This window comes from Trachypithecus francoisi, unplaced genomic scaffold (genome assembly GCF_009764315.1).
Source record: "Trachypithecus francoisi isolate TF-2019V2 unplaced genomic scaffold, Tfra_2.0 Lachesis_group18, whole genome shotgun sequence".
NCBI classification, from domain to species: Eukaryota; Metazoa; Chordata; class Mammalia; order Primates; family Cercopithecidae; genus Trachypithecus; species Trachypithecus francoisi.
The window spans coordinates 4625591-4646567 of NW_022681463.1; the positions used below are offsets into that span (position 1 = coordinate 4625591).

The 20977-nt window shown below is 48.0% G+C and overlaps 1 protein-coding gene across 10 annotated transcripts in view; it reads left to right on the top strand.

The window, feature by feature from the left end:
- CARS2 (cysteinyl-tRNA synthetase 2, mitochondrial) overlaps positions 1-20977 on the top strand; it is a 66517-nt gene that overhangs the window by 16420 nt on the left and 29120 nt on the right. For 5 of the 10 annotated variants that reach the window (XR_004428962.1, XM_033177253.1, XM_033177252.1 and 2 more), the window contains exons 4-7: positions 5274-5345; positions 5467-5572; positions 10440-10523; positions 17752-17881. Coding sequence is in view for 9 of the 10 variants with exons in the window: in XM_033177253.1 (XP_033033144.1) it covers positions 5274-5345; positions 5467-5572; positions 10440-10523; positions 17752-17881 (392 nt within the window). In the remaining variant the exon portion in view is untranslated. Of the gene's footprint in view, positions 1-5273; positions 5346-5466; positions 5573-6099; positions 6125-8642; positions 9681-10439; positions 10524-17751; positions 17882-20977 lie in introns of those variants that run through there. The other 5 variants (XM_033177251.1, XM_033177257.1, XM_033177255.1 and 2 more) reach the window with 5 other exon arrangements.

The window sequence follows — 20977 nt, forward strand, 5'->3', positions numbered from 1 at the left end:
AAACTGTTATTTCATTTTATTTATTTATTTTTTTTGAGACGGGGTTTTGCTCTTGTTGCCCAGGCTGGAGTGCAGTGTCACAATCTCAGCTCACCACAACCTCCGCCTCCTGGGTTCAAGCGATTCTCTGCCTCAGCCTCCCAAGTAGCTGGGATTACAGGCATGTGCCACTACACCCGGCTAATTTTTTGTATTTTTAGTAGAGATGGGGTTTCTGCATGTTGGTCAGGCTGGTCTCAAACTCCCAACCTCAGGTGATCCACCCATCTCGGCCTCCCAAAGTGCTGGGATTAGAGGCGTGAGCCACTGCACCCAGCCACCAAATATGAAAACATTTTAAAAGCTATAGAAGGTTTTTGTTTTCATATATAGGTATATACACATATATGTATATTATATATGATATATTAGGATATATCATATATAACATAATATGTATCATGTATCATAATATACATCATATATATTATATATTGTATTATACATTATAATATATTACATATATTGCATATATTATATATAATATATATTTTCTGCACAGCTATATGTGGTAGAATATATATAATATATAAGGCATATTATATATTTCATTTTTTTTTTTTTTTTTTTTTTTTTTGAGACAGAGTCTCGCTCTGTCGCCCAGGCTGGAGTGCAGTGGCCGGATCTCAGCTCACTGCAAGCTCTGCCTCCCAGATTTAAGCCATTCTCCTGCCTCAGCCTCCCGAGTAGCTGGGACTACAGGCGCCCGCCACCTCGCCCGGCTAGTTTTTTGTATTTTTTAGTAGAGACGGGGTTTCACCGGGTTAGCCAGGATGATCTCGATCTCCTGACCTCGTGATCCGCCCGTCTCGGCCTCCCAAAGTGCTGGGATTACAGGCTTGAGCCACCGCGCCCAGCCTATTTTATATTATTATATATTATATACTATATATTATATATTATGCCTATTATATAATTATCATATAATTTATATTATACTATGTAACATATATTATGTACTATATATTACACACTATATAAGGTATAATATATTGTTATGTATTATATATCATATGTTATACATTATACATTATAATATATTGTACATACAATATATATTTTATATGTTATATAGTATGTTGTTATATAGTATATGTTATATATGTAACATATATTATATATATATATTTTCTGCACAGCTTTATGTGGTAGGATTGACCTACAATAGATTGCATGTATTATTCAGAAAAGTGCAGTTTGCCAAATGTTGACCTAGGGGTGCCCCTGTGGACACATCCATCATCCCTGTGTCTGTGCCCCTCATGATTCCTCCCTGCACCCTGTAACCCCTGGTGCCCAGGCATCCACTGATCTGTTCTCTGTGGCTTTAAAGCCTGCAGAAATTAAACTCCTGTACAGAGCATGCATAAACAGGCGATGGAAAACACCAAGAAGTCCAGAACCAGCCTCGATGATTAATGGGAGTTTGTTTTATGATAAAAGATGGCGTTTCAAATCAGTGGGGGCGGGAGGTGGATTATTCCATAGAGTGTTGGCAACTAGGGGTCATCTGGAGAAAAACATAAGCCAGAGGTGGATAGAGGCCTCACAGCCACATTCATGGCAGGTCGGAGATTTAAATATAAAAGAGACCCCAAGGCAAATTTGATAGCCTTATATTGGGGAAGGCTTTGTAAATTTGTTTCCAGATCCAGAAGCCATTTATGAGAAAAGATTCAGAAATATGAAAGATTCCTAAGTATAAGAATGACAGTTTCTACATTTCATGAAATAACCATAAAGTTGAAAAAAACTGTGGAAAAATGGAAATTATATCAGCGATAAAAAGTTAATTTATTTAATATAAAAATGCTTCTGGCCTGGCATGGTGGCTCATACCTGTAATTCCAGCACTTTGGGAGCCTGAGGCAGGTGGATCACCTGAGGTCAGGAGTTTGAGACCAGCCTGGCCAACATGGTGAAACCCCGTCTCTAGTAAAAATACATAAATTAGTCAGGCATGGTGGTGTGTACCTGTAGTCCCAGCTACTTGGGAGGCTGAGACAGGAGAATCGCTTGAGCCTGGGATGCAGAGGTTGCAGGGAGCTGAGATCATGCCATTGCACTCCAGCATGGACAACAAGAACAAAACTCTGTCTCAAAAAAAAAAGAATTCCTAGCATCCAATAAGAAAAAGACCTATACCACTCAATAGAAACACAGGCATGGATAAGAAACACAGGTCATTTAATGCAGACGGTTCCTAAACATGTGAGATGTTCAGATTTACTCAAAATAAAAGAGGTAAAAGCTTAAAGAGCGAAGCACTTCTCAGCTGTCACACTGACACCATCTGAAAGTTGGCTGACCCTGCGGGTAAGGGCAGAGGAAGACAGACACCTCCAGGTGTTGCTGGTCGGGTGTAGCTGGCACAGCTCGGAAGGCAGCTTGCATGAGTGACCTGGTCCATGAGCCCATGCCCTCTGTCTCCCACCTAGGAGTGTAGCTCAGAAGTGCACTTGGGCTGCTGCGAAGTGACCTGTACACGCTCGTGTTTGTCATGGTGAGGATGGGATGTGCATTGGGTCAGGACTGGGTAAGCACGTAGCGACACATCTGGAAGGGGGAGTAGAGGCCATCTTGGAAGGAGCAAGACAGCTCAGTGTGTCCAGCACAATGGACCTCCTGGGCTTCTGTGTGCTGCGAGGGAGAGAAGCCAGCAGTGCAGAGCACAGTGTGGAATGGGCTGCCTTTGGGGATTCCAAGAAAAAGACGCAAATGTATATATTACCACGTTCATGCTTGTGAGAAAACTGGTCACAGTATTTTCCTTCTGGGAGGAAAGCCAAGTCTGGGCACCCCTGTATGCCATTTGACTTCTCCTGGCAATAAATTACCTCTGCAGAAAAATACAGATGAAGCAACCCGCTGATTTTTATTATTTTATTTTTTATTTTTTTGAGACAGTCTCGCTCTGTCGCCTAGGGTAGAGAGCAGTGGGGCAGTCTTGGCTCACTGCAACCTCTACCTCCTGGGTTCAAGCGATTCTCCTGCCTCAGCCTCCCAATTAGCTGGGATTACAGGCGCCCGCCACCACGCCCAGCTGATTGCATTTGCAGTAGAGATGGGGTTTCACCATGTTGGCCAGGATGGTCTTGACCTCCTGACCTCGTGATCCGCCCACCTCAGCCTCCCACAATGTGGGGATTACAGGCGTGAGCCACCGCGCCCAGCTGATTGCATTTGCAGTAGAGACGGGGTTTCACCATGTTTCCCAGGATGGTCTTGATCTCCTGACCTCGTGATCCGCCCACCTCGGCCTCCCACAGTGCGGGGATTACAGGTGTGAGCCACCGCGCCCGGCCAGTCCACTGAACTTTAGGCCCAAAATTGCATGGAATTTGAGACTTCTGAAGTGGCAAGAAGACACAGGATTTTGGGGCCTTTTCCTTGGATCTTTTGTCGCCTGGATAGACGTATATTAACTGATTTATTGTTGTAAAAGTCTGCTTTGCCACAAAGCTGTACCGCAGGACGGGCTGAAGTGTTTCGGAGTACCCGCTATGGGCTGGGTGCTGTGTCTGTTTTCTCTCTTTAATGCGGTGTTTATGTAGTGTTTTCTTTTACAAAGCTGTCCCGTCCATATATACACACGGTGGTTCTTCTAGCAGTCTAAGGGGGTTATTAGGTAGAATATCTCCATGCTGGAAAGAAATTGAAGGCTAAGAGATTTGATTACTGATTTGCCCAAGACCCCAAAGCTTAACACCTGGGTAGCAATGCAGAGTTTACCAGCTTGCTTTCTTCAGTGAGTATTCATTGGCAGGGGTTTCTGGGTTGACTGTGCCATTCAGAGCCCTGGGCCTCAGGGTGACATGGTTGGGACCTGGCCCCACGTGTGGCTTTGTGCTTGAGAAAGTTTCTCAGTATTCTGGAGTGGTAATTCCTTCACCTGTGAAATGGGGAGACTTGGTTTCCTGAGGCTGCATGGAGCAGCTCAGGGAGACTAGCAGGTGGCAGGTGCTGGGCTTGGGAGGCCCAAGGGCCACTTGAGCAGGACCAGCAGTTACGATGCCCAGTTCCATTCCAGAGCTTCACAGCGTCTTGTGCATCAGTTCATGTAGAGTTTTTCATTGAAATTATGAAATAACATGAGCACACCTAGTCTTGTGTCCCAGCTTCCTTGGATAATGTGGCAGGGGCTGCAGATGCGTGCCCCCAAGGCACCCACATTCAGAGTTGATTGTACTGATTTGGTGGTCTATCTCCAGAAACCCAGCCATGGGACCCAAGGAATGAATACTCCATTAAATCCCAGTTGTAGTGTGTTAAATTACTTTCAAAATATTTCTGTAGAGGTTCCTTTTTAATCTTTCTCTTTTTTTTTGGAACAGAGTCTTGCTCTGTCACCCAGGCTGGAGTGTCATCTTGGCTGACTGCAACCTCTGCCTCCCAGGTTCAAGCGATTCTCCTGCCTCAGCCACCTGAGTAGCTGGGATTACAGGCGTGCACCACCACGCCTGGCTAATTTTCGTATTTTAAGTAGAGACGGGGTTTCACCATGTTGGCCAGGCTGGTCTCGAACTCCTGGCCTCATGTCATCCACCTGCCTTAGTCTCCCAAAGTTCTGGGATTGCAGGCGTGACCCACGGCGCCCAGCCGCCTCTTTAGTATATTTTTGACTATTTCTTTTTCTCCTGAGGATTAAGGGATAAAATAGGAACCCAGTTTCTTATCATACAGACTAGACTAAGATGATTTTGCCCTTGTCTTAGAAAAGTGGAGGATCCTTGGTATGTTTTGTTTTCTGTTTTACTGTATTTTTATTTTTGTTTCGGAGATGGGGTCTTGCTCTGTCGCCAAGGGTGGGATTGCAGTGGCGCGATCATGGCTGTTTGCAGCTTCCACCTCATGGGCCCAAACAATCCTCCTGTCTTGGCCTCCCAAAGTGTTGGGATTACAGGCGTGAGCCACTGCACCCAGCTGGTTTGTTTTTTACTATGTAATGGAAATTGTGACATCATTTCTTCTTTAACCAGAAGACAAGGTCACTAAGCCTTTTTCTCTAGCTAAGCTACTAGTATAAGTTCAGTACCTAAAATGCATGCCCTTGCTTTGGTGAGTGGGCAGGGGCAAACTGAGGCCGAGGCACAGTGGGGCCATGGCCACCCCATTCACCGGAGGTGGCCGAGGTACGTTTGCTGTCGTGTTGTGCAGGTGGGCATTCTTGTGTCTGGGTGGTTCTGTTGCGAATGCCCCAGCCTCATTAACGTGCACATCTAATCCTTCTGCAGATGAATATTTCCCCCGCTTCCCTCGCCAGTCTTTATGAGGAAGACTTCAAGCAGGACATGGCAGCCCTGAAGGTAAAGTGTGGGGCTGATTGTTCCTGCCATGAGGGTGACAGGTGTGAGCAGTGACAGCTGGTGCTGGCTGACTTGTGCTTCTACACAACGGAAACACGGTCATGTCTCCACTTTCTTGCAGGTTCTCCCACCCACGGTGTACTTGAGGGTAACCGAAAATATTCCTCAGATAATTTCTTTCATTGAAGGAATCATTGCTCGTGGGCACGCTTATTCAACGGCAAAAGGTAGAGTTTATGTTCTTTTTTTTTTTTTTCTGAGACAGTCTCACTCTGTCACCCGGGCTGGAGTACAGTGGTGCGATCTCAGCTCACTGCAGCCTCTGCCTCCCTGGTTCAAGCGATTCTCCTGTCTCAACCTCCTGAGTAGCTGGACTACAGGTGTGCGCCACCGTGCTTGGCTACATTTTTTTTTTTTTTTTTTTGTATTTTTAGTAGCGATGAGGTTTCACCATGTTGGCCAAGCTGGTCTTGAACTCCTGACCTTGTGATCCGCCTACTTTGGCCTCCCAAAGTGTTGGGATTACAGGCGTAAGCCACTGTGCCCGACCAGTTTATGTTCTTAAAACTAAAACATTACTAGGATTTGGAGAAACTGGACATATTTATGAGTTGCAGGAACATACTGAAATTTACTGTCTGTCTTGATAGGATTCCAACAGCAGAGCTGTTGTGGGGTTTTCTACGATATTGTGTCTCTTTGCAAAGTGGTTGAATTAATTCTTTCTAAAACTCTTTTCCAGTCACAGGGAGAGGCGAACATCTGGACAGCCAGTCTTGGTAAGAGTCGTGGAATCTAGGTGGTAGGTGTACAGGTGTTCAGTGTGGTGTCATTTCATCTCTGTTTAGATATTTTCCTAACAAAAAGCTGGGGACAAACACAGTACCTCCAGAGACCTGCTCCCTTCTTGTGAAAAGTCAGCCCAGGCCATCCCCCTCTGTTTGGCTATCATTTTTTTCACAGGCCATTAAGAGTGAGTTGCGGGAGGCGGAGGTTGCAGTGAGCCGAGATCACGCCACTGTACTCCAGCCTGGCGACAGAGCAAGACTCCGTCCCCTCTCCCCCTGCAAAAAAAAGGAAAAAAGAGTGAGTTGCAGGGTCAGGCATGGTGGCTGACGCCTGTAATCCCAATACTTTAGGAGATGGAGGCGGGTGGATCACTTGAGGCCAAGAATTTGAGACCAGCCTGGGCAACATGTTAAAACCTTGTTTCTACTAAGAAGACAAAAAATCAGCCGGGCCTGGTATCGCCTGCCTGTGGTCCCAGCTACTCCGGAGGCTGAGGCATGAGAATTGCTTGAACCCAGGAGGCATTGTTTGCAGTGAGCTGAGATCACATCACTGTACTCCCACCTGGGTGACACTGTGACACTCTGTCTCAAAAAATAAAAATAAAACAGTGAGTTGCGGGGCTGGGCATGGTGGCTGATACCTGTAATCCCAGCACTCTGGGAGGCTCAGGCAGGTGGATCACTTGAGTCCAGGAGTTCAGGACCAGCCTGGGCAACATGGAGAGATCGCTTCTCTACAGAAATAAAATATAAAACTTAGCTAAGCATGGTGGCTTGCTTCTGTCGTCTCAGCTACGCAGTGGTGAGAGGATCGATTGAGCCGATGAAGTTCGAGGCTGTAGTGAACCGTGATTGTCCCACTACACACCAGCCTGGTAGACAGAGCGAGACCTTATCTGAAAAAAAAAAAAAAAAGCCTGAGTTGCAGATGTTCTGACACGTCAGTCTTGACACTTCAACATGCATCTCTGCATAAAAGGAGTTCAAATGTCATGGTCAGACCTGAGACAGAGAAGAATTTGTGGCTAGCTTCGCGTGTCCTCTCCATATTAAATGTCCTCACTTGTCCCCAGGTTTCTTTGATGCTTGACACCCGCCTCCCCACACCGTCATCTAATGAAGGGCACGTGCTGCGTGTGCATTTGTTGGTTTAGTCTCCTCACTTTTAACGTTCCTCATAGACTCTTTCTTTTTTCTATTTTTTTCCTTTTCATTTTTTCTGGGTAAGCACATGTAGACTCTTTTCGAGACTCCAACAGGTCAGTTTTCCTGCGCAGCGGTCTGTGTGTAGATTGGCATGTTGCTCACTGCCGGTGCTTTCCTCAGATGGTGGATGCTAATCTGTCTGGTAGCCCCCAGGCAAGGCTAGCGTCCTGCTGTTTTGCTGCTTCCATGATGAAGCATCTCCATAAATCTGAACTAAATCCCACCCATCCTGGCCGTAAACCCTGACCACGGTCTCATCTCTCCATGAAGTTCTCCTTCCCGCAGCACAGCTGAAAGTGAACTGTCTTTCTCAGCCTTGATATCTCTGCTGTACCATTTGGCAACCAGTTCTGCGCTGCCATAGTTTGCTGTTTAATGTATTCATATTTTGTCCCCGTCTAGATCATAAATTCTCAGACCATAAAAACCTTTTGCTTTATTGAATGACGCCTTAGAATATCCAGCCCATGGCTGAAGATAGGCGAGTATTGAATGTTTGTTGCAGTGAGTCAGAAAACATGAAGTACTGCCCTGGGCGTTCGCATCCTTCCTGGGTCCTGCCTGGGAGCAGAAGATGAGCACCTGAGGCCCCAGGACCCGTTCGGTATGCTCTGCATGTGGAAGTAGCTTTTTACTTGTTCTAATGTGGTATATTTAGAGTTTGTTTCCAAGAAAACCTTTTTTTTTTTTTTTTTTTTTTTTGAGATGGAGTCTTACTCTGTCACCTAGGCTGCGGTGCAGTGGCACAATCTTGGCTCACTGCAACCTCCGCCTCCCGGGTTCAAGCAATTCTGCTGCCTCAGCCTCCCAAGAAAACCTTTTTTAAGGACTTAGGTGGTTGAATTAGATTTTGCATCAGAAAACACAGGAATTAGTTTTTTGCTTTCGTGTAACTTGAAATAAGATATGTGGGCCTGTGCTTCCATTTTAGGAATAAACTGATAAATGTTCATGAGTCTTTAGGGATTCTCGTCTTCACAGGCTTGAGGAATGAATGCTATTTGTTGTTTTATTATTGTGTTTTATTATAAACATTTAATAATAGTATAAATATAATTAATTCAGAATACACTTACATTCACTCAAACCCCAGTAATTTGGACTTTGTGACAATTCCACAAGGGCTTGGTTGTAGTTTGATCTTTGAACTCTTGCTGAAAAACAATTTGTTTAGCAAATTGATACCATGAACCAAAGTTAAGGGGGAATGTTTCCCCTGTTGAAGGGAGTGGATTCTTTCCAGTGAAGGACTCTGAAAGCACTGTTTGTATTCTGACTTTATAGAAAGCAGCTCCCAGGGCCTGGATGTCTCCCTGCTGTCCTCTGGTTCATCCCCAGCACTGAGTGCCAGCTTAGTGGTCAACCCTGAATGACCAGGGAGGACGCTGCAGAGACAGGGCAGTGTTTTCTGTTGAAACGTCTCCTGGCTTTGTTTGCCCAAGCCACCCTGCCCTTTCCTCCCACCAGTGACCACTGTGCCCAGGGGGGCCTGTCTTGTTCCTGTGCGCCGAGGACATGAGGCAGATCCTGGGTGCAGCTTGTGTTTGCCAGTTGCAAAGTTTCCTTGATCTTACCAAGACCAGTGTCTGCAGTAAGAAGGACAGTACTGATGCAAATTAGTAACTGCATCAGTAAAGAAGAATGTGAAGGCTCAGACTGTATAAAGGCTAAAAGTTGCACCCACACCTGGGCCCTGAGGACAGCTACATGCTGCTGTGTGGTTCGAGGGTGCTGGGTGGTGACTGCAGATCTGTGGTACTGAGAGTGGCCGTAGTCGCAGCCCAGGTGAGCACTGCCTCCTTCCTAGGGAGACACATGGCCTGGAACACACAGCGGCTGCAGCCTGGCAGCCTTGGAGCATGGGCTGGCGGCGCTTGCTTCTTGACACAGCTCCCACTCTGAGCGCCTCCTCCCCGGCTCTGCTTTCTAAGGCTTTGTGGTGGAAGTGGCAAGGGCAGCCCAGGCTTGCAGGAGGTTTCTGACCTCAGTCTGCAAAATGGACCTTGGCGTTCAGCCTCACAGATGCTTCAGTATGCAGATGATTTCGGTTTGTTTTGTTTTGTTTTGTTTTTTGGTAGAGATGGGGTCTCATTATGTTGCCCAGGTTGGTCTCGAACTCGTCCGCTCAAACAATCCTCCTGCCTCGGACTCCCAAAGTTTTGGGATTAGAGGTGTGAGCCACCGCGCCCAGCCAGGTGATGTTTTCAATCTGAGTAAAAAGGTAGTTTTAGAAGATGACTGGGTAAAGAAGGAGTGTCTTTGCCAGCTGGTGTGTAACATAAAGAAAGAGTGTCTTTGTTAACTGGCATGGAACACAAAGCCCAAGATCTAAATGAAGGTCAGTGATAACACTTTTCTTTTTTCTAATTAAATAATTGTCCTAGCAGTTTACAGAGAACTTACATTTGTGTTTTCACTTTCATATCTGTGTACTCATGATGTGTCGAAATCACGCATTTATCATATAGTATTGTTGTTAATTCTGGTTAAAAAAGATATTAAGCCGGGCATGGTGTCCTGCCTGTAGTTCTACCTACTGGGAAGGTTGAGGTGGGAAGACTGCCTGAGCCCAGGAGTTCAAGGCTATAGTGAGCTATGATTGTACCACTGCACTCCAGGCTGAGCAACATAGCAAGACCCTGTCTATAAAAATATAAATACTGGCCGGGCGCGGTGGCTCAAGCCTGTAATCCCAGCACTTTGGGAGGCCGAGACGGGCGGATCACGAGATCAGGAGATCGAGGCCATCCTGGCTAACATGGTGAAACCCTGTCTCTACTAAAAATACAAAAAACTAGCCGGGCGAGGTGGCGGCGCCTGTAGTCCCAGCTCCTCGGGAGGCTGAGGCAGGAGAATGGCGGGAACCCGGGGGCAGAGCTTGCAGTGAGCTGAGATCCGGCCACTGCACTCCAGCCCGGGGGACAGAGCGAGACTCCGTCTCAAAAAAAAAAAAAAAAATATAAATACTATATATGTACATTGGGGCCAAATGCTATGTTCTGTATTTAAATTCTAATTACTTGTTAGAAGTTAAGCTTGTCTATATGCTGATATTTAGACTGAGAAGTGATGGATTCATACTTGCCTTTATAAACAGGCAATGTCTACTTCGATCTGAAGTCTAGAGGAGAGAAGTATGGCAAACTGGTCGGCGTGGTCCCTGGTCCAGTCGGAGAGCCAGGTGGGTTGGCCGGTCTCAGCCCTGTGGGTCCCTGACCTCTGCCTCGGGTCCCAGTTCTGGGGAGATGAGATCTGGAGCGCAGATCCCTCCATTTGCTCAGACACTGGCGGTACCCAGGTGCCACCTGTGTTTTAAATTTAATTCGGTTTCTCTGGATGGCTCCAGCTTGTGAGGCATCAAGTTCAAGTGGCAAGTAGGGCATCGTCCACCCCCGCACCAGTGCGCCTGGCTCCACTCCCTGCAGACAGTGCTGGTCTCCTGTTTCCTTCCCAGGATTTTCAGTGCACATGAAAACCTCATACACGTACGTCATATTTTCGCATTCTTCTGTGCTTTGCTGTTACCGTACATTTAATTCCCATATGTGTGTTAACCATGTGTTAAACTTCCAATCTATTTGAATCTCTTCCTTGCTCTATTCTATTCCAGGGAGTTATTAGGTCAAAATCATTTTTATGGAGAAGAAATAGTAAGTGCAGTATATGGAACTAAATTTAAAATAATTTGAAAAATGTAGTGTTTAAGGGAACCAAACAAGAATAACAGGAACAAACCCCAAAGATTGTTCAATGTGTTTCTGGTTTTAGGCACTGTCTTTCTGCCCCATAAACTGTGCTGATGAATCCTAATCGTCCACAGCACTGACCCCTCAGGTTCGTTCCTTCACCCTCTGTGCTGTCCTGTCCCACTCCCTGCACGGGCTGGAACACAGAAGCCCATGTCTTCCACGTGTGCGGCGTGGCTACCAGCAGGCCATGTGGGCTGTGCTTAACACATGGAGAAGTTTCTGAGAGTTGTACATTCTGGCATCAGGAAGGTTTTTAAAAATTATTTATTTAATAGATTTGTTTTTTAGAGCCATTTTAGCTTCACAGCAAATTTGAGAGTCAGGTATGGAGAATTCCTCTCTACCTGCTACCCTCCACGTCGTCCCCCACACTGTCAGCATCCCTCACCATTGACACATCAGGTTCGCCCAGAGACCGGAGTTGGCGTCAGGGTTCACTCTCGGCGCTGTGTGCTCTGGGTTTGGGTGAATGTATAGTGACATGTTTCCACTGTTACAGCATCACACAGGATACTTGCACTGCCCTGAAAAATCCTCTGCGGTCTGTCTGCTCATCCCTCCCTCTTTCCCATCCGTGGAAATCCCTGGTCTTTCCACAGTCTCTAGTTTTGCCTTTTCTAGATTGTCGTATAGTTGGAGTCATACACTGTGCACCCTTCTCACAATGGCTTCTCTCACTTAGGAATACACAGTAATTTTCCTCCATGTCTTTTCATGGCTGAGAGCTCATTTTTCTTTAACTCTGAGTCACATCCCAGTGTCTGAATTTACAGCAGCTTACTCACTCACCTACTGAAGGGCGTCTTCACTGCTTCTGAGTTTTGGCAATTATGAATAAAGCTGCTGTAAACATCCATGTGCAGGTTTTCAGCTCATTTGGGCAAATACCAAGGAGCACGATTGCTGGGTCCTCTGGGAAGAGCCTTATTTGTGTAAGAAACTGCCCAGCTTCTTCCAGAGTGGGTGTACCATTTTGCATCCCCACCAGTGAGGAATGATTCCATTATTCCACATCTTCACAGCCGTGCTTTTTAAAATAAAAAATATTTTTTTATACAAAAGCAACATATTTATATAATTTATAATGGTACAAAATTAGGAAATAGAGTTATACAAAACAAAGATAATAAAACCACCATTTTTACATATGGTGAAAAAAGATTTTTTTTTTTTTTTTGAGATGGAGTCTGGCTCTGTTGCCCAGGCTGGAGTGCAGTGGCCGGATCTCAGCTCACTGCAAGCTCCGCCTCCCAGGTTTACGCCATTCTCCTGCCTCAGCCTCCCGAGTAGCTGGGACTACAGGCGCCCGCCACCTCGCCCGGCTAGTTTTTTGTATTTTTTAGTAGAGACGGGGTTTCACCGTGTTAGCCAGGATGGTCTCCATCTCCTGACCTCGTGATCCGCCCGTCTCGGCCTCCCAAAGTGCTGGGATTACAGGCTTGAGCCACCGTGCCCGGCCGAAAAAAGATTTTAATGTGTTAGTGTATGTTATTTCCAAAGCAATGGTGTTTTCTTTTTAATTTTAAATTTAAATTGTTATAATAACACAATAGAAAACACTATTAAAAAATGTCCAACTTGGTTGAGCATGGTGGCTCACACCTGTAATCCCAGCACTTTAGGAGGCCAAGGTGGGAGGATCACTTGAGGCCGGGAGTTCAAGACCAGCCTGGGCAATGTAGTGAGACCCCTTGCTGTCTCTACCAAACAAACAAATGACCCTGGGGTCATCCCCTAGTGGAAGGAGACAACAATGGCAAGGGAGTGAAGGCACCTGGGTCCTCCGGATCCCACGCCCTGGCCACCAGCCTCTCTGCCCTGCTTTGGGGGCAACTACTGCCATAACTATGACAGCGGCCACCTCCTCATCTTTCTGAGTGGGTTTAATTGCTCAAACACGTGTCCCTAAACATGACACTTAACCTTAGCTGTTTCTTATTTGTGTCTTCTTGTTTTTAGTCATTATGTCCCTCCCCTGGCTTTTCTTCCTTGCTGTTCGTTTGAGGGAGAAACATCATGTGTCTCATGGTTCCCGCAGTGGGATTTCGCCTGCTCTGAGTTTTGGAGTGTCTGTAACATTTCCCTCTGTCCTGTGTGTTTTGCAAATTGGTGGTTGAATCTAGAGGCTTAATCCAGTTCTAAATTTCTGGAGAAGGCTACTTTGTAGATGGTGTATTCCTCACTGGGAGACACATAAGGGCTGTACCTCTCTGTGTGTGAGCAGCCCTGGCCGCTCTAGGCTTAGATCCTTCACTGCAAAAGGAGGTTGCACAGGGGCGCGACTCCCATTCTATCATTTCTGCTTTATTTGCTGGAATACCTTGTTTGTTTGTTTGTTTGTTTGTTTGTTTGTTTTTTGAGACGGAATCTCGCTCTGTTGCCCAGGCTGGAGTGCAGTGGCATGATCTCGGTTCACTGCAACCTCCACCTCCCAGGTTCAAGCAATTCTCCCTGCCTCAGCGAAAGTAGCTGGGATTATAGGGGCATGCCATCACACCCGGGTAATGTTTGTATTTTTAGTAGAGATGGGGTTTCCCATGTTGGCCAGGGTGGTCTTGAACTCCTGACCTCAGGTGATCCACTCCCCTCGGCCTTTCAAAGTACTGGGGTTATAGGTGTGAGCCGCTGCGCCTGGCCCATTTGCTGGAATACTTTTATACAGGCCAACTGTCATCTGGTTACTCAGTGGTACAGTTTGTATAAGAAAGGTAGGACCTTTTCCTTAATTGACCAGTTTTCAAAATAAGGAGTTGGCTTCCATATCTTCCTCTGGCGGTGACCAGTTCCTGTTCTTTCATTGTTGAGAGCTCGGGGGCTTCACTGCACGTGCTGTTTTAATCCATTGCTGCCGTCACCTTATTAAGCCTCAGCTTGCCCCCTCTTTCGCTGATGGGAGCAACTCCCAAGTCCCTTGCACTCAGCCCTGTTGTAGTTGATAGTTTTGTGGCTGTCCAATATGGTAAGATATTCCTGGCTCATCTTGAAATAAGCTGTTTTTCCTGGGAGCCCCATTTTTCTCTTTCCTTTCTTTCCTTTTCTTCCTTTCCCTTCTTTTCCTTTTCCCTTTCCCTTTCCCTTTTTCCTTTCCTTTCCTTTTCTTTCCTTTCCTTTTTTTTTTTGAGACAGAGTGTCACTGTTGTTCAGGCTGGAGTGCAATGGCGTGATCTCGGCTCACTGTAACCCTTGCCTCCCGGGCTCAAGCGATTCTCCTGCCTCAGCCTCCAGAGTAGCTGGGATTACAGGCACCCGCCACCATGCCCGGCTAATTTCTGTATTTTTAGTAGAGACGCGGTTTCGTCATATTGGTCAGGCTGGTCTCGAACTCCTGACCTCAGGTGATCCACCCACCTCGGCCTCCCAAAGTCCTGAGTTTCTAGGCGTGAGCCACCGCACCCGGCTCCCATTTTTCTTTTAATGGGAAACAGTGTTTTTAGAACATAGCGTGGGCACCACGGACACTCATGGCTGCCATCTGTCATTGTTTCCTGTGGGCCCCACGGACACTCATGGCTGCCGTCTGTCGTTTCCTGTGGGCCCCACGGACACTCATGGCTGCCGTCTGTCATTGTTTCCTGTGGGCCCCACGGACACTCATGGCTGCCGTCTGTCATTGTTTCCTGTGGGCCCCACGGACACTCATGGCTGCCATCTGTCATTGTTTCCCGGCCCTTCCCATAGACTGAGGTAATAAACACATCTGCTCCGTAGGTCACACTCATACTCAAATTCCGGGCCGCGGGGTTTCATTAACCCCTCTGTTCACATGCGTGGTTCCCTTTTCCCCTATGGCAAATCCTGGCCTTTAAGGACACCAGGCGTGACAGGATACCCAGTGGGCATCCACCTGCTTTAGTGCATCATGGACCAGCCCTGCCCAAGGCTTGACCACGATTATAAGGTTCCCATGCACGTGCCTCCTCCCCGCCCCCACGTGTCTATGTCGGAGTGCCCAGCCTCTGCCTGCGCTGCCTTCTGCAGCCCGGTCCACTCTTCCCAGTTCCTACTGTCTCCAGGTCCGCTTTCTCCCTGTTTTTGAAACTCATTCCCCAGCACTTTCTGAAGGAAGAGCCCTTTCTCAGGAACAGTATTCCCTGCATTTGTGCCTGTGGATGACAGTGTGCTGCCTTCCACCTCAAAGTCAGTTTGGCTGGAAATACAATCCTTGGCCACATTTTCTGTCCTTAAGTATTTTCCCTCAGCATAGGGTGTTATTGATGCTCTCATTTTCCATGCACTGTGTAGGAATTGTTCTGTTTGCTCGGGTGCCCACAGGATGTTATCCTTACTGAAATGACTAGCAATGAAAACATAGCCTGTCCAGTTCGGCCCCGAAAAAGTATCCGTGTCTGCACCAAAACGGTTCAACGCCTTTAAATTCATCAAAGGTGGTGGACGCCTGTGTCAGTGCTCCCGGGTGGAAAGGGTGATACCAGGACGTTGTACACATGGGGCATGCCTGTCCTGGGCAGATGGGACAGTGGGTTTTGGTGAGCACGCACCACTGGCAGCCTCGCCACATGGTGACGGGCACGTCGCTCAGAGTCTCGGGTCCACCAGCCGCGTTACCTGACATCGTCACACACCGTTCACTCTGTGTGATTAGTATCTTTTTGGAAAAAAACAACCCTGAAACTCAGTTACTGATAAACAGAGCATTTCTTGTAAGACAGAATAAGGAAAAATGGGAAAACCCCACCCAGTCCACAGTACATTCCTGAGAAATGAGCCTCTGTGGGTTCCCGGCCGCCCACCTCTCCCTGTGCGCTGGGGCGTCTGAGATGAAAGCGTTGCGGGTGCTCCTGTTCCTCACGTGGGTGAAACAGGAGTGAGCAAGAAGTGCAGGGCTCCTTCAAAGAGAAACAGCCCGGGACCCGCTGCCCACCGGCAGCTGGAGGGGCTTCCGCCGGGGTGGCTGGCTGCATTTCCCTGGTGAGGGTGACTGGCTGAGTCTCTGTGGTGGGGGGTGACTATCTGGGCTTCTGTGGTGGGGGTGAGGTGGTGGTGACACCCTCGGCTTCCCTGGTGGGGTGACAGTGTGGGCGTCTGTGGTGGGGTGACAGTCCGGGCTTCCATGGTAGGGGTGACTGGGTTTCCCTAGTGGGGTGACTGTTGGGCTTCCGTGGTAGGGGTGACAGTCTGGGCGTCTGTGGTGGGGTGACTGGGTTTCTGTGGCGGGGTGCCCATCTGGGTTTCTGTGGTGGGGTGACTGGGTGACTGAGTTCCCGTGGTGGGGTGACTATCTGGGTTTCCATGGTGGGGTGATTGAGTTTCCATGGTAGGGTAACTGGGTTTCCGTGATGGGGGTGACTATCTGGGTTTCTGTGGTGGGGGTGACTGTGGGTTTCCGTGGTGGGGTGACTGTCTGAGTTTCCATGGTGGGGGTGACTGTCTGAGTTTCCGTGGTGGGGGTGACTGTCTGAGTTTCCGTGGTGGGGGTGACTGGGTTCCCGTGGTGGGGTGACTGTCTGGGTTCCTGTGGTGGGGGTGACTGTCTGGTTTCCGTGGTGGGGTGACTGTCTGGGTTTCCGTGGTGGGGTGACTGTCTGGTTTCCGTGGTGGGGGTGACTGGGTTTCCGTGGTGGGGTGACTGTCTGGGTTCCGTGGTGGGGGTGACTGTCTGGGTTTCCATGGTGGGGGTGACTATCTGGGTTTCCGTGGTGGGGGTGACTGTCTGGGTTTCCGTGGTGGGGGTGACTGGGTTTCCATGGTGGGGGTGACTATCTGGGTTTCCGTGGTGGGGGTGACTGTCTGGGTTTCCGTGGGGGGTGACTATCTGGGTTCCCGTGGTGGGGGTGACTGTCTGGTTTCCGTGGTGGGGGTGACTGGGTTCCATGGTGGGGGTGACTATCTGGGTTTCCGTGGTGGGGGTGACTGTCTGGGTTTCCATGGTGGGGGTGACTGGGTTTCCGTGGTGGGGGTGACTATCTGGTTTCCGTGGTGGGGGTGACTGTCTGGATTTCCATGGCGGGGGTGACTGGGTTTCCGTGGTGGGGTGAATGTAGGTTTCCGTGGTGGGGTGACTGTCTGGGTTTCCATGGTGCGGTGACTGGGTTTCCGTGGTGGGGTGACTGGGTTTCTGTGGTGGGACTGACTGTCTGGGTTTCCGTGGTGGGGTCACTGGGTTTCCATGGTGGGATGACTGTCTGTTCGGTGGTGGGGTGACTGGGTTTCCGTGGTGGGGTGACTGGGTTTCTGTGGTGGGGGTGACTGTGGGTTTCCGTGATGGGGTGACTGACTGGGTTTCCGTGGTGGGGTGACTGTGGGTTTCCGTGGTGGGGTGACTGACTGGGTTTCCGTGGTGGGGTGACTGACTGGGTTTCTGTGGTGGGGGTGACTGTGGGTTTCCGTGGTGGGGTGACTGTCTGGGTTTCAGTAGTGGGATGATTGAGTTTCCGTGGTGGGGTGATTGGGTTTCTGTGCTGGGGGTGACTGTAGGTTTCCGTAGTGGGGGTGACTGTCTGGGTTTCTGTGCTGGAGGTGACTGGGCTCCTGTGGTGGGGTGACTGGGTTTCTGTGGTGGTGTAACTGAACTCCCATGGTAGGGTGACTAGGTTTCTGTGGTGGGGTAACTGTCTGGGGGTGTGGTGGGGGTGAATGTCTGAGCATCCGTGGTGGGGTGACTGAGCTTCCTCCCGCTGATGCACTGTTTGTCATCTGCAGCGGACTCTGACAAGCGTCATGCCAGTGACTTTGCCCTGTGGAAGGCGGCCAAACCCCAGGAGGTGTTCTGGGCCTCTCCCTGGGGACCCGGGAGGCCGGGCTGGCACATCGAGTGCTCTGCCATCGCTAGGTAAGGTGCCTGCCGCTTTGTGGGGGTTGGGGCTCACGTTTCCCTGGTGCCTGCTCAGGGCAGCAGAGGATGTGCATGGGAACAGGTGCAGCCTGGCATGTGTGCCCACAGGTGGTTTTTTGGGAAGAGATTTTCCTGGAGTGTGACAGGCCATGGAAGGCGGTGAACCAAACCCATGACACATCAGGCTTTCCGGACCTCAGCACCGCCTCCATTTAGTGGAGGGGCTGCTTTTTGGTTCACACTTGCAGCTGCCCTGTTCCCTTACCCTTCTTTGCAGTTGCTGGTCCTCGGGGCCCTGGACGAGAGTTCTCGCACCTACATCTCCCCTCGCTTCGCACTTCTCTAGCCCCCAAATCCCTCTCCGCCTTCCCGCCAGCTCTTCTAGCTCAAGCACCCCACACGCCAGGGTGCTCTCCTTCGACACTGCTCTCCTGACCCACTGTGGCATCCCCTGCTCTGGGAACACCCTCTCTGTCCCTATGTCTGCCTCACTAGAGCCTTCTCCACCTTCTCTGTGGTCGCCTTTGGACACGCCTCAGGTGTCCACACCGTATGGCTCTGCCCGCAGCCGGGCGCCCTTTGGGTGGGGCCTGTGAAAGGCAGCATACCACCTGTGCCCTGTGTCACGCAGCTGCCCGTGGGGCTTGCCACGGTTAGTGTTCTTTCTTTTGTTTTTTTTTTTTTTGAGATGGAGTTTCACTCTTTTTGCCCAGGCTGGAGTGCAATGGCGCAGTCTCAGCTCATCACAACCTCCACCTCCTGGGTTCAAGCGATTCTCCTACCTCAGCCTCCTGAGTAGCTGGGATTACAGGCATGCACCACCACCCCGGCTAATTTTGTATTTTTAGTAGAGACGAGGTTTCTCCATGTTGGTCAGGCTGGTCTTGAACTTCCGACCTCAGGTGATCCACCCGCCTCGGCCTCCCAAAGTGCTGGAATTACAGGCGTGAGCCACCGCACCCGGCCCACGATTAGTTTGTTACCGTGGTGCTGGTTTGTGTGGCCTGACCCTCTGCAGGCAGCAGGGTACCCGGCCGCGCATTTAGACTGTTCCCAGTGTTTCACTATTACAGATCTCCCTAGTGAATAACTGCGCGTATGTTTCCTATTTGTAGAAATGGGGTTTGTTTGTTTTGTTTTTCCATTATACTTTAACTTATAGGGTACAGGTGCACAATGTGCAGGTTTGTTACATTTGTATACATGTGCCATGTTGGTGTGCTGCACCCATTAACTCGTCATTTATGTTAGGTGTATCTCCTAATGCTATCTCTCCTTGCTCCCCCCACCCCATGACAGGCCCTGGTGTGTGATGTTCCCCACCCTGCATCCAAGTGTTCTCATTGTTCAATTCCCACCTATGAGTGAGAACATGCGATGTTTGGGTTTTTGTCCTTGTGATAGTTTGCTGAGAATGATGGCTTCCAGCTTCATTCATGTCCCTACAAAGGACATGAACTCATCCTTTTCTTATGGCTGCATAGTATTCCATGGTGTGTATGTGCCACATTTTCTTAATCCAGTCTATCATTGATGGACATTTGTGTTGGTTCCAAGTCTTTGCTATTGTGAATAGTGCTGCAGTAAACATACGTGTGCATGTGTCTTTATAGCAGCATGATTTATAATCCTCTGGGTATATATCCAGTCATGGGATGGCTGGGTCAAATGGTATTTCTAGTTCTGGATCCTGGAGGAATCGCCACACTGTCTTCCACAATGGTTGAACTACTTTACAGTCCCACTGACAGTGTAAAAGCGTTCCTATTTCTCCACATCCTCTCCAGCACCTGTTGTTTCCTGACTTTTTAATGATCGCCATTCTAACTGGTGTGTGATGGTATATCGTTGTGGTTTTGATTTGCATTTCTCTGATGGCCAGTGATGATGAGCATTTTTTCATGTGTCTGTTGGCTTCATGAATGTCTTCTTTTGAGAAGTGTTCTCTTCATATGCTTCACCCACTTTTTGATAGGGTTGTTTGATTTTTTCTTGTAAATTTGTTTAAGTTCTTTGTAGATTCTGGATATTAGCCCTTTGTCAGTTGGGTAGATTGTAAAAATTTTCTCCTGTTCTGTAGGTTGCCTGTTCACTCTGATGGTTGTTTCTTTTGCTATGCAGAAGCTCTTTAGTTTAATTAGATCACATATGTCAATTTTGGCTTTTGTTGCCATTGCTTTTGGTGTTTTAGTCATGAAGTCCTTGCCCATGCCTATGTCCTGAATGGATTCCCTAGGTTTTCTTCTAGGGTTTTTATGGTTTTAGGTCTAACATTTAAGTCTTTAATCCATCTTGAATTAATTTTTGTGTAAGGTGTAAGGATGGGATCCAATTTCAGCTTTCCACAAATGGCTAGCCAGTTTTCCCAGCACCATTTATTAAAGGATTATTATTAATCCTTTCCCCATTTTTTTGTCAGGTTTGTCAAAGTTCAGATGGTTGTAGATGTGTGGTATTATTTCTGAGGGCTCTGTTCTGTTCCATTGGTCTATATCTCTATTTTGGTACCAGTACCATGCTGTTTTGGTTACTGTAGCCTTATAGTATAGTTTGAAGTCAGGTAGCGTGATGCCTCCAGCTTTTTTCTTTTGGCTTAGGATTGTCTTGGCAATAAGGCTCTTTTTTGAACTTTAAACCATATGAACTTTAAAGTAGTTTTTTCCAATTCTGTGAAAAAAGTCATTGGTAGCTTAATGGGTATGGCATTGAATCTATAAATTACCTTGGGCAGTATGGCCATTTTCATGATACTGATTCTTCCTATCCATGAGCATGGAATGTTCTTCCATTTGTTTGTGTCCTCTTTTATTTCATTGAGCAGTGGTTTGTAGTTCTACTTGAAGAGGTCCTTCACATCCCTTGTAAGTTGGATTCCAAGGTATTTTATTCTCTTTGAAGCAATTGTGAATGGGAGTTCACTTATGAGTTGACTCTCTGATTGTCTATTATTGGTGTATAGGAACGCTTGTGATTTTTGCACATTGATTTTGTATCCTGAGACTTTGCTGAAGTTGCTTATCAGCTTAAGAGATTTTGAGCTGAGGCGATGGGGTTTTCTAAATATACAATCATGTCATCTGCAAACAGGGACAA